We start from the raw sequence: 15172 nt of genomic DNA, 5'->3' as shown, positions 1-15172 counted from the left end.
TTCTTTAATTTTTTAGGCTTATTTTCAGACAGAGAGACAGAGAGAGAGAGAGCGCGTGCGTGCACAAGCGGGGCAGGGGCAGAGAGAGAGACAGAATCCCAAGCAGAGCCTCGTGTGGGGCTTGAACTCACGAACTGTGAGATCGTGACTTGAGTGAGCCAAAGTCAAGAGTTGGACACTTAACTGCCAGAGCCACCCAGGCGCCCCTCTGTTTCTGACTTCTTACTTAATTCCACTGTGGTCAGAGAACACAGTATGAACTGAATTCTTTTTTTTTTTTTTTTTTATTAAAAAAACTTTCTTAAGTGTTTTTATTTTTGAGACAGAGCATGAGTGGGGGAGGGGCAGAGAGCGAGGGAGACACAGAATCGGAAGCAGGCTCCAGAGGCGGGGCTCGAACTCACCAACCGTGAGATCATGACCTGAGCTGAAGTCAGACGCTTAACCCACTGAGCCACCCAAGCGCCCCTGAACTGAATTCTTTTCAATGTCTTGAAACTTGTTTCGTGGCCCAGAATGTAGCCTGTGTTGGTTAAATGTGCTCTCGAAAGCAAGGTATATTCGGGGCTCCTGGGTGGCTCCCTTGGTTGAGCGTCCGACCTCAGCTCGTCATGATCTCGCGGTTCCTGGGTTCAGGCCCTGCATCGGGCTCTGTGCTGATGGCTCAGAGCCTGGAGCCTGCTTCGGATTCTGTGTCTCCCTCTCTCTCTCTCTGTCCTTCCCCTGCTCACTCTCTGCCTCTCTCTCAAAAATAGACGTGAAAAAAAATTAAAATATTCGCTGCGTGGGCGGAGTAATTGCCAGTGACGTCAAGCTTGCGTCAAGCTTGCGGGTCGTACTGCTGGGGTGGCCTCTACCCGCACTCACTTCCTGCCCGCTTCCGCTCTTGCTGAGAATGTAAGGGCGGGTCTCCCTAAACTTCTGCAGGTTCCTTATTCTTGTTTCCTACATTTCAAAATTCTTAGGAGGCGTGTAAACCCTTAGTATGGCTGTGCCCTGTTGGTGCGTTGAACCTGAACCCTTTGGAAATGAGTGCCTTCGTCCCTGGCAGTCCTCTTTGCTCTGAGTCTGTGGCGTCTGATAACTGACACGGCCACTGCATTTCTCTTGATTACCGTTAGCCTGACCCGTCTTTTTTCCACCCTGTGACTTGCAACGTATTTGAGTGTTTGTATTTAAAGTGGGCTTCTTACAGGTCGCGAGTAGTCGGGTCTTGCTTCATATCTGATTCCACGGCGTCTGCGTTGTCGCTGGGGCGTTGAGACCCGAGGTTGGCAGATGGCAGCCCGCAGGCCGGATCTGGCGGGTGGAGGTCTTTTCTACGACCTCTGAAGATGGTTTTACATTTTTTTAATTTATTTTTTTATTTTTTTAATGTTTTATTTATTTTTGAGACAGAGACAGAGCATGAACGGGGGAGGGTCAGAGAGAGAGACAGGGAGACACAGAATCCGAAGCAGGCTCCAGGCTCCGAGCTGTCAGCACAGAGCCCGACGCAGGGCTTGAACCCACGGACCGTGAGATCGTGACCTGAGCCGAAGTCGGACGCTTCACTGACTGAGCCACCCGGGCACCCGGTTTTACATTTTTAAAGGGGTGTGAAAATAATCAGGACAGAAGGGGACAGGAATCCTAGGCGGCCCCAAAATCCCTAACACATTTGCTATCCGATCCTTCCCAGAAATGTTTGCCGACCCCCGGCTTAGATTATATTTAATGTGATGATTCATGTGGGAATGAATGCTGTTCCTGCGTTGCTACCTGTTTTCTGTTGGCCTCTTCTCTCCCTTCCCCGCCTTTTTCTGCTGCCTTTGGATTGAATATTTTTGTTTCTCTTGATCTCGGCGAGTTTATGAGCTGTGGCTGTTGTGTGGTGGTGGTTGCCACAGGGTTCGTAGCCTGCGGCTTTGATTGACACAGGGGACCGCTTCGGGTAGGAAAGGGACCTAGAGTGTTCTTGCATGGTCTCTCGCCATCCTGTCCCCCGATGTTGCTGTCACACGTTTTACTTAGGCATGTGTTAGAAACCGCCCCCTACACTGGTGTTATTTTTGCTTTCAGCCAGTTATCTTCTTCAGTGTTTAAAATGAAAAGGAGAGACGTTATAATTGCCCGTGTGGTCACCGAGTCTGGGCTCGTCTTCCCTTTGTGTGGATCCCAGTTTCCATCCGACATCACCGATTTCTGCTCGAAGGGCTGGCTTTGCCGTGGTTTTGGTGCAGTTGGCTGTGATGGTTTCTTCCTTTTTTTGGTCAGCTTTATTGAGATATAATTGACAGATGAAAGCTATATGCATTTAAGGTATACAACTTGATGCTTTGATAGATGTGTATGTTGTGGAATGATCCCTGGAAGCTAACATATCCATCACCTACCTCACAAAGGTACTGTCTCCTTCCTTTCCTTCCCTTCCCTTCCCTTTCCTTTTTCCTCCCTCCCTCCTTCCTTCTTCCTTTCTTTTCCTTTCCTTTCCTTTCCTTTCCTTTCCTTTCCTTTCCTTTCCTTTCCTTTCCTCTCCTCTCCTCTCCTCTCTCCTCTCCTCCCCTCCCCTCCCCTCCCCTCCCCTCCCCTCCCCTCCCCTCCCCTCCCCTCCCCTCCCTTTCCTTTCCTTTCCTTTCCTTTCCTTTCCTTTCCTTTCCTTTCCTTTCCTTTCCTTTCCTTCTCTTCCTCCCTCCTTCCTTCTTTTCTTCTTCTCTTTTCTCTTCTCTTCCTTTCTTCTTTCTTTCCTTCCTTCCTTCACTTAAGATCTACCCCCACAATTCTACTCTCTGCTGCTGAGTTGAACTATTTTAGATTTCACGTGTAGGTGAGATCCAGCCAGATTCTCTGTCTGGCTTATGTCACTTAACATAATGTCCTCCAGGTTTATCTGTGTGTGTGTGTGTGTGTGTGTGTGTGTGTGTGTGTTAAGTTTATTTTGAGAGAGAGAGCCAGGGACAGGCAGAGAGAGAGAGAGAGAGGAAGAGAGAGAATCCCAAGCAGGCTCCTTGCTGCTAGTGCAGAGCCTGATGCGGGGGCTCAGTTCTCATGACCCTGAGATCATGACCTGAGCTGAAATCAAGAGTTAGGATGCTTAACTGACTGAGCCACCCAGGTGTCCCAGAATTTCCTTCTTTCTTAAGGCTGTGCGTGTCTCTTCTTGTGATAAATTCTTGCAGCTGGTGTATGTCAGAAAACATCTTTATCTTCACTTTGAAAGACCCTGTTGCTTGGTACAGAATTCTAGATTGACAAGGTTTTCCCTTCCGGCACTTGAAAGCTGTCACTGCACAGTCTTGTCGCTTGTGTTACTCCTGACGTGAAAGTCGCTCTAATTCTGTTTGTTCCTTTGTACAGAATGTTTCGTTTTGCTCTGTATGCTTTTAAGATTTTCCCTTTGTCACCGGTTTTCAGCAGTTCACTGGTGTAATCTGCTTTCTGCTTCTTATGCTTGGGGATCTCTGAGCCTCTTGGATCTGTGACCTTGCTGGTTCCTTGAAGTTTGGAAAGGTTTGGGGTATCATTGTTTCAGATATGTTTTCTGCCTCCCATCCCTCCCCTCATCTGGGTCCTCTGAGTGTGGCCCTACAGTTTACCGACGTTCTCTGTTTATGTTTTCAGGATTTTGCCCTCTCTGTGTTTCATGGTTAGTTTCAAGTTGTCGAGTTGACTGGTCTTTTTCTCCTGCGGATACATATTCCATTAATATCATGCAGTGCATTTCTCCTCTTGCACATTGCAGTTTTCATCTCTAGAAATTTGACTTAGGTCTTATAGCTGCTGTCTGTCTGTTTAACACGTCTGACGTGATTATAGCTATTGTGTCTCTATTCACGCCCGATATTCCCTCCAGCATCCTGAGTGGAACGCAGTTATAGTAGCTGTTTCAATATCCTGTCTACGAATTCCACCATGGGTGTCATTCCTTTGCCAAGTTTCATAGGATTGATTCTTTCCCCCCTTGGTATGAACTGCGTTTTTCTACTTCTGTGTGAATTATGAATTGTGTTTTCCTGCTCCTTTGCACACTTGGTGATTTTTTCTTTTTTTTTTTTTTTATTGGAGGCCAGACATTGTGAATTCCACCTTGTTGGATGCTTGTGATGTTACAGGTTACAAGAAATATGTGTTTGGTATTTGCCTCCATTTCTGGCACAGAGCTCCTTAAAACCCTGGGAATTTCCAACGAGGAGTGTTGTCTTTTGTTATGTTAGTGAGGTGACTTTGGAAAGCATCTAAGGGTGGGGCTGGCCTGTGATTAGTGTTGGAACTTCCCGTCCCTCCCCCTGGCCTGCAGGGAGGGAGGGGCTGGTCACCGAAGCCATCTCCACTGGCCAGTGACTTCATCCATCGGGTCTGTGCAGCGAACCCACTATGAAAATCCAAAAGGAGAGGGTTCGGGGCAGGTGGATGTGTGGAAATATGGTGAGAGCGGCACCTGCAGGCACGGAGGCTCCTCCCCCTCCCCCCACACCTCCCCCTGGCCACCTCTTCCATCTGGCTGCCCCTGAGTTTTGTCCTTTTCTAGTAAACCAGTAATTCAGTAAGTACCCAGTCTCTCTGAGTTCCCTGAGCCTCTCTAGCAAATGAATGAAGCTCAAGGTGGGGGTGGTTGGTACCTCCAGTCTGTAGTTCATCAGTCAGAAGCATAGGTAACAACCTGGGCTTTTAACTGATGTCTCAAGGTCGGGGGTTGGGGGACAGCTTTGTAGGACTGAGCCCTTCACCTGTGGGATCTGATGCTGCTTCCGGGTAGACAGTGTCAGAATTGAGTTGAATTCGTGGACACCCAGCTGGGGTGTGAGAATTGCCTGTTGGTGACTTAAGCCCCAGCATGTTAAAGTTGGGTCCAGGTATCCAAAACAGTGCTGAATACTCCTGTATTCCTGCAAATATGCTTGAGATCTGTTCCTGGGTCACATTTAAGTTAGAGTCCTGCCTTGTCTTGCTTTTTTTTTTTTTTTTTCCTTAATGCTTATTTTTTTTTATTTTCGAAAATAGAGCGGGAGCAGGGGAGGGGCAGAGAGAGAGGGAGAGAGAATCCCAAGCAGGCTCTGTGTTGGTAGCGTGGGGCTTGATCTCGGGAACCCCGAGATTGATGAGGGAAACAAAGGCAAGAGAAATGTAGCTGAAGTTAAATCTCCTTACAGCTCGCAGCCCACTGACACTGACACGTGCCGAGTGTGACCTTGCTCAGGGAGCTCCTGGCTGCCTTACTGCCTTGGTGTTTTTGTTTTATCAAAGACCGAAGGTAACCTCATCTTAGCAGCAGCGAGCCCCTCAAGGTCCTGAAATCCTAGCTTCCAAGTTCCTTAGAGACTTACGCCGCCCCTCACCCCCACTAACTTAGAAGTATATGGCCACTCACTCCTCACAAGCCCGGTGCAGCTCTTTCTGCCCCCGGGTCCTGTCCCCGAGCTGGAAGAAAATCACCTTTTGCACCAGAGATGTCGCAAGAATTCTTTCTTAGCCGTTTGCTCACGAACCCACTCCGTAATTTCATCGTTTCGGCGCCCTTACGTGGGGCTGTGAGTCTTTCCATCCTCTGGGCTCTGCGCCTCGGTGTGAACCAAGTGAGTCCTCTCTCTTCTTCCTTTACTCTCATTTCAGGGGCTTTTCGAGAAGTTTGGTCCTAATGGAACACTTTGATGTCAATCGCTCGGGCTGTAATCCTCTAGTCCAGGGCTGCTCCACGGGGAGGACAAAGCCGGCCCTTTGGCTGGAAGTTAGGACCCTGGCCGATTTGGTAGTAAGACCCAGGAGCTGGAGGCCCTCTCTTTATCCCTGTCCTTGTACGACGTTGTCTGTCTTGGGCATGGGACAGCCACCTAAGTCACCAGGACGGCTGCCAACCTTCACGACTGCCGTATGAGATTTCCTCCTCATTGGTCTGATGTGATCCCCTCCACATCCCTGGTCTGGCTGCTTCTGGCCCTGGGACCTCCACTGGGAGCCGGCCGAAACTAGGACCCGACCGACTTAAAACCCAGCCAAGGACTGTTTCCTAGGAAGTGGTCTGTAAGGACTATATATGTGTCGGAATGTGGCTTGGACCATGATGGAATTCTGCCTTTACTATTTTTCATCAGAGTCCCCTACTGACTACTGAAGTCCTCTCTTCTGCAGGAAACAGAACAGGTAGACTGAGGTACCCTGCGTCCAGCTGTGAATGGCCCTAAAGCAGGCTCCCGATCTCAGGGCCTCTTGCAGAATGTGTTTGGCTACTAATCAGGCTGATAAACTGCCTCCGGGTATATTGGATGTTTGTCTAAACGGGCCTCCTGCGGAGGAGCCCCTCCCCGGTAGCCAGACTCCTTTGGTTTCATTCTCGACCTAATCAACCGGGTGCTGGGACTGCTGTCAGCCCTGATCGTGGGTTCCATCTGCCATAACGCGATCCCCGCGTTTTAGAAAAGCGGTTACAAGATCATGACCTGGGCTGAAACCAAGAGTGGGACGCTCAACCCACTGAGCCACCCAGGCGCCCGTGGCCCGTGTTGCTTTTAAGCCTCTAAGATCAGACCAGAGCGCTGTGCAGTCTATGGTTCCTTTCCCTGTGATGGAGGAGAGACCCTTAGTACTCTGATTCATGCCCTGCGAGTTGGGTTTGGGTTTTTTTCCACTGGGACACGGCGTAGACAGGAAGCGGTTGGCAGTAGATACAGTAGTCAGCTCTGCACGGGAGCTCCAAGCCCTGTTCCTTCTAGGCCTTTCAAGTGGATCTTGGGCCCTCCGCTCAATTTTGTCAGCTCTCTGCTGAAGGCTCAGCGGGGGCCCTCTGGAGGTGTGTGGAATTTCTGTCTACAGCTGCCTCCTGCCCTTCACTGCCCTTGTGAACCCCAGCAGTCCCCAGCCCTGCCTTGCCCCCCACCCCCAGCCCTGCCCTTCTGCCCTGCTTCCCAGCCCTGCCCTGTCCCTGCAGCCCTGCCCCTCTGCCCTGCCCCTCCCCTCAGTCCTGCCTGGACCTCCCAGCCCTGCCCCGCCCCCGCCCCAAAGGCTGCCCACCTCTGCCCGTGTCCCCCTCCCTGCACCACAACCCAGAAACGTTCTCAAGGCCACTTTCCTCTATCCGTCGGGATTTAGGCTCCTTGCGCAGTTTGCAATACCTTCAGAATCTTTGTTTCATCACATATTTTGTCCAGTATTTTAGTTGTTTCAGGTGTGTGGGGGGGTAAATGCGGCCCCTCTTACTCCATCTTGAAGCAAAAGTGGTTTTAGGTGATTTTCATCGCCTCACGTTCTGCACTGGTGCTGGTTTTGGTACGTGCGCTAAGCATGCTTCCCAATTTATAAAGTAAACACGCTTTTTAAAAGACAGAGGACCTGCTCTGGAAAGGCACTTGCCACTTGTTTCTACTACGTGAAGGATTCTTACGGCTCAGGAGAAAAAGGCAGAAATTATAATCGAAATATAAATGGCCAAAGAGTTTGTTGTTTAAATGGTGACCACAGCCGCGGCACCTGCCGTCTGGACGGACAGGAGGCCAGCGCCCCTGTGTTCTTGGGTACACACACACACACACACACACACACACAATCCCCATGAGCAGGAAAATGTTCCAATCACGTCTGTTTCTTCCCCCATTTTAAACCCTTCTTCTAAGGCCATCATTCCATTGTTAGTTTGACTTTTTCTTTCCTCACCAAAAAAAGATGTTATGTGGCAGACCTTAGGGTCTTGAGGCTTCCAGTTACAGAAAAATCAAATGCTTAGTGACAGTGTTTTTTGGCGCCTCAATATGCATCTCTGCGATTAAACATGGGTGAAGCGGGTGGCAAGACCTTTCTCTTTTTCCAAGTAAAACGTAAAGTGCCACATAAATTCTGTGCTTCTGAAAGGGGCAGATAAATCTGATGGTAGAGAAATGCAGTACTGATAACCCCCAGACTTGCTTTGAGAAATCCTCTCCGGGGCGCCCGAGTGGCTCAGTCCCTTAAGCATCCGACTCTTGATCTCAGCTCAGGTCTTGATCTCAGGGTCATGGGTTTAAGCCCCATGTTGGGCTCTGCTCTGGGCATGGAGCCTACAATTTGTTTTAATTAAAAAAAAATTTTTTTTTTAAATGTTCGTTTATTTTTGAGACAGAGACAGAGCATGAGCAGGGGAGGGTCAGAGAGAGAGAGACACCGAATCCGAAGCAGGCTCCAGGCTCCGAGCTGTGAGCACAGAGCCTGACGCAGGGCTCGAACTCACGGACCGTGAGATCATGACCTGAGCCGAAGTCGGACGCTTAACCGGCTGAGCCACCAAGGCGCCCCTAAAATTTTTTTAATGTTTATATTATTTTTGAGAGAGAGCGCACGAGCGAGCGGGGGATGGGCAGAGAGCGACAGAATCCGAAGCAGGCGCCAGGCTCCGAGCTGTCAGCACAGGGTCCGACGCGGGGCTTGAACTCATGAGCCATGAGATCATGACCTGAGCCAAAGTTGGTCGCTTAACTGACTGAGCCCACCTGGGTGGGCTCCCTGGGCATGAAGCCTACATAAAAAAAAAAAAAGAAAAAGAAAGAAAAAAGAAAAAGGAAGGGAGGGAGGGAGGGAAGAACGAACGAACCCTCCTGACCTCGTGCGAATTCAGTGTCGCACTCACATACCGTTCCTGATTCTGGGCCCTTCACACACTGCAGGGGGGACGCGGGGCAGGGAAGACTCTCTTGGGCAGGCCGGTCTGGCCGGCTGGTCTTGGAGCCCAGCGGGAGTGTGGGGCAGGCTGACGTGAAGGCGGCATGAAGTCAGGTGGACTGCACCGGGGACATCCCCGAGCTTCGGGCAGGCTCTGCCGAGCTCCTCGCCGTAGATACCACTGTCCTCCCTACTTCCTTCCCCTCCTTCCCTCCCAGCCGCCCCGTCTCGGTCGTCCTCCCCAGGCGCTGGGCGATGCACCCTCGCCCGCCGGGCCCCGCGGCCCTGCCAGGCCTCGCCGGGGCCCCCGAGGCTTCTGGATGTGCCCTTCTGCCCATCGCTCTCCCCCACGTGGGTGCAGCACCTGCAGACCGCGGGACGTGCCGTGCTCGGGTGCGGGCACTGAACGCCGTGACACCGTGCTGACGCAGAGGTCCCCTGCCTGAGCCACTGGCTCCTGACCCGTGAGGCCACGGTCTCACAGAGCAGGCGTTCTCTCTCTCGTTACACGGCGGAGACGGGCTGCGCCCCTCACAGCTGTGGATTTTCCCCCTTTCTGTCTCCCCAGAAATTGCCGGTGCTCCAGTGTCTGAAATTTCTGGGCCTTTCTCAACAGACGACATAGCCAGCAACTGCGTCCCCGCCCTGCCTTTGAACGAGCCCATTTTGTGGATTGTCTCCTACACTCTCATGAGCGTGTGTGGAATCATCCTTCTTACCCTGATCGTCCTGCTGCTACTTCCTTTCCGGTGTCGGCGCCTGCCCCCGGACCCCGAGGTTGTCAATGACGAGTCCTCGCTCGTCCGGCATCGCTGGAAATGAAGAGCAGGGTCCGAGCTCGTGCGCGACCTTGAACTCTCTGTTAGGAGAATTCCGTTTCAGGTGCAGCAGCCGGGGTCATAAGGCAGGGTTCCTTCCTGTAACCACTAGTCTTAAATCTGTTCTGCTCCCAGATGCCTTCCAGATTCACTGTATTTTGATTCTTGATTTTAAAGCTTCCTTCTTCTCCCTCACTTCCAAGAAAAATTATAATAAAAAACACCTCATTCTAAACCAAAACAGAGTGAATTGGGCTTCAGGCTTTCTGTGACTGGTTATGCCAGACTGGCTAAGTGTGCGGCCAAGACCCGCTTTGGCTCATTCTCCCCTTCCTCCCGTCTCCGGAGAAGGGAGTACGTATGGTTCGTAACTCCTCCTAGCTGATGGGAAGCTTTTCATATTAATTGCATGGAAGGGTATTTTGCGCCAGGCCTCAACGTGGATCAGAGTGTACGGAGCCTTGCAATATGGCGGCAGGAGGAGCATCCTGGGGCCTGATGATATGACCATCCTGCCCGCTTCGGAGTTGGAAACAGAACCCTTTTCTGGGTCTCTCTCTGGTCTGAATGGGAGCGCGAATCCTCCGGGAGAAGAACATCCCTCCACGGTCTTCACCAGCCTCTTCTGAAGACGGGAAGCGTATTGTCCATCAAGGGAAGCCTCCTCTTTTGTGCTCGTACTTGTGTAGTACCGTGGGTCTGAAAATAAGAAGCTACCTCTGCTGAGACTTTGCCCGGGGCCCCACGCCCGGGTGGGGGCCGCAGGCAGCTTACTTGCTGCCCTTGTTGCCCTCGGCTGGAAGAATCATCATTCCGCTGGGTGAGAGTGACAGGTGCTGTTCTGTCACCCAGCTGGCCATCATCCCACAGGCGTACTCGTACTTAAAATTAACAAGTGGGGTTTGGGTGAGAAAAACAGATCCTATTTCGCCAGCTTGGTTGTTTGTTTTTTCCAGATCTCTGAAGGTAGGTTGGGTTATTACCTTTTAGGAAGGTAGGGAAATGGCCGAATGCCCGTCCTGGTGACCAACACTCAGGGGGAAGGAAGACACAAGATGTGCGGAGGACTTGAAGGAACTTCGGCTTTTCCCGTGCTTCCAGACCATGTGTCCGCATCTGCAGAACCCCTAGACTCCAGTGTAGCCATCTGAACCCGCGAGAACAAATCCGTGACCTGCGCGCTGCTCTCCTTTGGCGTGTTCGGTCTCCGGCGACGAGGTGGGTGTGCAGTGTGATCTTTATTTGGGGAACCTCCCTCTTGCTATCATTTATTTGATAAACTAATTTCTTCGCAAAAAAAAAAAAAAAAAAAAAAAAAAAAGAAGAAATCCTTCATGCTCTGTAGTCAGCCTGCTGTGATCAGATGTAATTAGAAGCGTTCACAGCTCAAAGCCAATATCCCCTCTCTTGTTTGGGTGCCCAAGTCCATGTTCACTTTGCATTGCTATTGGGGTGAGTTGGGTGGATGCAGGAATCCTACTGGGAGGGCTAACTGGCATTTCTGCTCTGGCTGGACCGTCACGTATATTCAGAATAGGCTACATCGCGGTGGTGGGGGGGGGGTCAGCCATCTGCTCTGCTCACTGGACCAGGGCACATCCGTCCTGAGGAATAGACAACCACAGAGATGTGGGGCCACGTATACGTGTCATGGTGTCCTTGTGGACACTACAGCAACAGAAGGTTTGAGTTGATCTTAGAGCGTGAATCTTCTGTGCTCTGTTCAGGAAACAGCTGGAACATGGCAGGTTAGGAGGCCCTCTAGAGATGGGATGGCAGGAGGGGGGTTCCCTTATCGGATGCTCATCATCAGGTCCGGTCTCGGCTAGGTGACACGTAGTAATCATGTAGTAATCACGTTTCAGAGTTCGAAATCTCTGGAAGCCTAACTCTCTTGTCCTGTTGGCTTTTTCATGGGTTCCCGCTTTGTGGTCCACTTCGCACGGAAGTGATGGCGGTCCTCCCAGACCGGGTCTTCCCTTGGCGGTGAAAATCCAAGCTCGTGCACTAAAACGAGGGAACTGCAGAGGTGACCCGGGCGGTTTTGCTGCCTCGTCCTTCACACGGATATCTTCTGTCCAGTCTCTCGTGTTGGGTTTCCGGGCTCGTGTTAGACCAGCAGGCACTGTCCCCAGAATGCATGATGACAGCAAGTCAGTTTCAAGCTCTAGGGTAGCTGATGAAGTTTGCTGTAATGCTGTGGGTTTCCTATCAGATTTCGCCACCTTTTCATCCCAGATGTCATGGGATGTGACATTTTAATGGAAATGCTTAGATTACAAAAGTGTACGTTAGCAACCAGAATGAAATAGTGGAATGTGGGACATTTTTCTGGCATGCTTTGCTGTCGAAAATTGGACGTTGAGTCAAAACCCTGGTTCATGACACCCACCTCCTCGAGTTATGTAAATTGATACGGAGCTTGGGAAACCTTCTAGCCAGCCTGCTTTGAACAGGAAGGGAAGTAGCAATTGTCTGACCGTGTCATTTTTACCTTATACCACGCTATGGAAAATGCTGGAAGACAGTCCTTTCTTGAAAGCTGCAACTTAGCATTATGCTTTTGTCAAACCTTGTCAACCCTCCCATGAGAAGTGGGATGCTTCTCCGTGAACCATAGGTTTGTTGTTGTTTTTTTTTTACTAGGGTGATATTTTATATTCTCGGTAAGTTATTTGGAAGTCCCAAATGCAGTCCTGTCTTCAGTCTCTAGAGCTCTTTGAAAACTAGCAAGAAACAAGATGAGGACTGAGTCCTCCCCCCGCCCACCCCCGGGAGTTTTAAAAAGCGCCACAGTGATTGGTACCACACTATTCTGTATTTTTTCTAAACCAAAAACCAGTATCTGGCATTAAAGAAACGGGTCCCTTGCATGAGACTTCTGGGAATGCTGTCCTTCGTGAATGCAGCCCACTCCTGAAAACTTGGAACCAGACTCCTTGTGAAATGTAGAGTGTTGTGGTTGGAGATCAAGGTGGGGTCAGTTATGGCTCAGAATCACGAAAGTCATCCCCAGCAGTGCCCCCACCGCTGACATCTCCGCAGAGCCGTGGGTGATAGATCTTGCAAACAGTTCTGACTTAGCATTGTCTTATTTAAGAAGTGAGGAAGGACTGTTTGATCATTTAATAGGTCCCCGTGGAAATGAAAATTTGTCACGTTCTTCTCTCCAGGTCCCTGTGTGGTGGATTACCGTCACAGTTCAGTTCTGAGTTCTGGCCCAGGGCCTCATGATGACACGGGAGATAAAACCCTGCCCCCCCCCCCCCCCCCGCCGCCCAAAAACCTGTTCCATAAGCATCAATAATAGAGTTTCACCAACTTATTCTTCTTAGTGGAAACCAGATAGTTGGGTGGACTCCCCAGATGTTCTTGTCTTGAACAGACTCATTAGAATTGATATCACAACTGTTCAGAGCCAATACTTTGCCACCAAGAGGTTTTTTTTTTTCTGTTTTAGGAAAAACAACTAAACATTATAAAATGTAGAATTTGGGTTTTGCCAAGAGAGGGACTAGGTTTTTAGCGCCAAGAAGACTCCATACAGCAGAAGCTCTTGAATACATTTGTAGTAGGTTTTAAGAATTTCCGATCAGAACTTCTGTCGGTTGACCAGTTACGTGGCAAAGCTGGAAAAATACATTTTGCGAGTGGGGAAGGGAAATAAACACGTAATCCAAAGTATGGCGACAACATAAGCGGAATTCGCAGTTTGGGAAAAGCTGCTCGAATTAATTCCGGGAATCCTCACGTTTCTTACCCTTAGAGTTGCTGAATCAGTGGCAGGTGGGATTTACTTTCTACAGCAGCAAGCCCGAAACTTCAAGAACATTCAAGCCGGAGTCACGGGTCAGGTGTCAGCATGGGCAACGTGATAACGCGGCCCCTTACACTTCGCATTGCCCAAGCCAGGTGAAGATTGGTTCATTCGAGGACCAGGGAAGGGGTGATTGGGACTTCGAAGGTTCTAGAATCTGAGAAGGGAGGTGGGGTAGGAAGCCAGATCCTTTGTCGGCAGATGGCTGTGAAGGATCTGCTGGGCAAACTGAGGACGTCCCAGGATGTCATAGGCAATTCATTTCCATCCCCTGGAAATGATTTTTTTTGCACCCATACTTTCCAAGAATTTTCCAAAGGAACCTCTAAAGGGAAACTTGCTTTACAGCCATATTAGAACACCTGTATTCTAACGCAACTAGAGACACATGAACTCCCAAGCAAGACCTAGTCCTTAGGCTATAGACTCAAGGTTGTACACTGGGATGTTCCTAGGGCAGGGTCAAGGGGCCGAAGCCAGAGCGGGTGGTCGGCAGTTACCTTAGGGGTGTGGGCATCAGACAGTTGCCTTGAAAGCCAGAGCGACTCAGACACAGTCACGTCCGCCCAACCCTGCCGGGCAGCCCCCTGACTCAGGAAGAATCCGACAGGTCCCTGACCGCACTCCTCCTCTGGGGACGCCTGCTGTCGGAGACACTTGCAGAAGGAAACGTCAGCCCCTGTGCCCCTGTGCACAAGCGTGGCCTTGTGGCATCTCACAGGCCATACATCTCGCAGCTCACCCTGGTTCTGTTCAGAATCAGCGCAGTTCCCTAGGCTCCCCACGTGTCTAGTGAACCCCAGCCGCCGTTTGAGCCCACGCCCTGCTTCCACGAGAATGTCATCCTGGGGGCGGGGCGGCCGGATTGTAGTGACAATCGGATTGTAGCCAGCCTGTCTGCGGAACCTCTAGTCTCGTGAGTTCCCAGGGTGAGTTTTGAGTGTCATGAAGACACGTGACTTCAGCCAATCAGTACAGCGTTTCTCCCTAGTCTTGAGCCTTCTCTGGGTTTCTTAGCGTCAGTGTTACGTACACGTGTCTGGCGTTTCTCAACTTCATCGTGCTGGGTGATGTGGCCGCACGTTTTTCTCTTGAAGATCTGCCCGTAGCCAAAGGCTGGGCCGGGAGGGTCCATCCGCCTTCCTAAATAACCGTGTGTGCTTTGTGGCTGGGAGTTACAATCGGGATCGTTTTCTCACTTTCCTAATTGGAGGCCATGCAGCATCTAATGTGTCACGTGTAACATTCTTGTATCCGTGAGCTTGGCAACCCTATTTAGCCCGGGAGGTACCTGGAACCCGGGAGGAGGCGGCCTGAGCGAGTGCTCGTAGGTCAGCTGTACTTTGGTAATAAGCGTGTTTCAACCCCGGAGCGATGGCTGGGATCTGCTACGCGCGAATGAAAGGTGAATTTTTGCCATCCGCGATGAGGTATTTCCTACTGCTCCTGTTCATTTGCACAGTCGGGGAGACTTCAGGCTTAAAATCTCCACGTCCGGTCCCTGGAGGCGGTGACTTTTTTTTTCCCCCCCCGTAAGAAGGGTGACTTTGCTGCCGCCTTGGGGTGTGCCTGCTCGGGCCGGGAAGCTGCAAACCTCGGATTCTCAAGTGGTGCCGACCGCAGCACTTCGCAGACCGTATTGGCGTGCGTGTCTCAGATGAACAACTTCCGTGCACGGCTCCGTGCAACTTGCATTTCTGACAAGGCTGAAGGTTGTCTTTTGTGTCCCTCTTGGGATGTCCCTCCGTTGGGGGCGTGCCACGGTGATCGAAACCGAGGGCGCGCCAGGCCAGCAGTTGGCGTGAGGAGGTACGCGCCCCGCCTCGGAAGTGGCTTCGCAGCCACGGCCACGGTCCACGTGGTTGGGCACCTCACAGTCGGGTTTTCTAAAGCCCTTGTCTTTTTATACTTGTGGCCTCCCCCACTTTAAGATGTA

At 50.9% G+C, this 15172-nt stretch overlaps 1 protein-coding gene across 8 annotated transcripts in view; it reads left to right on the top strand.

The window, feature by feature from the left end:
• Window positions 1-14767, top strand: part of BACE2 (beta-secretase 2) — a 94301-nt gene extending 79534 nt beyond the window's left edge. For 4 of the 8 annotated variants that reach the window (XM_042998941.1, XM_042998942.1, XM_042998943.1 and 1 more), the window contains one exon: window positions 9170-10726. In XM_042998941.1, coding sequence (XP_042854875.1) covers window positions 9170-9423 — 254 coding nt within the window. In that variant the 3' untranslated portion in view covers window positions 9424-10726. Of the gene's footprint in view, window positions 1-965; window positions 1133-9169; window positions 10732-13185 lie in introns of those variants that run through there. The other 4 variants (XR_006222150.1, XM_042998938.1, XM_042998937.1 and 1 more) reach the window with 4 other exon arrangements.
• The last annotated feature ends 405 nt before the right edge of the window (window positions 14768-15172 follow it).

Source organism: Panthera tigris, chromosome C2 (genome assembly GCF_018350195.1).
Source record: "Panthera tigris isolate Pti1 chromosome C2, P.tigris_Pti1_mat1.1, whole genome shotgun sequence".
Classification (NCBI taxonomy): Eukaryota; Metazoa; Chordata; class Mammalia; order Carnivora; family Felidae; genus Panthera; species Panthera tigris.
Note: the sequence above shows the minus strand (reverse complement) of the source record. Positions and strands in the feature narration are given on the sequence as shown.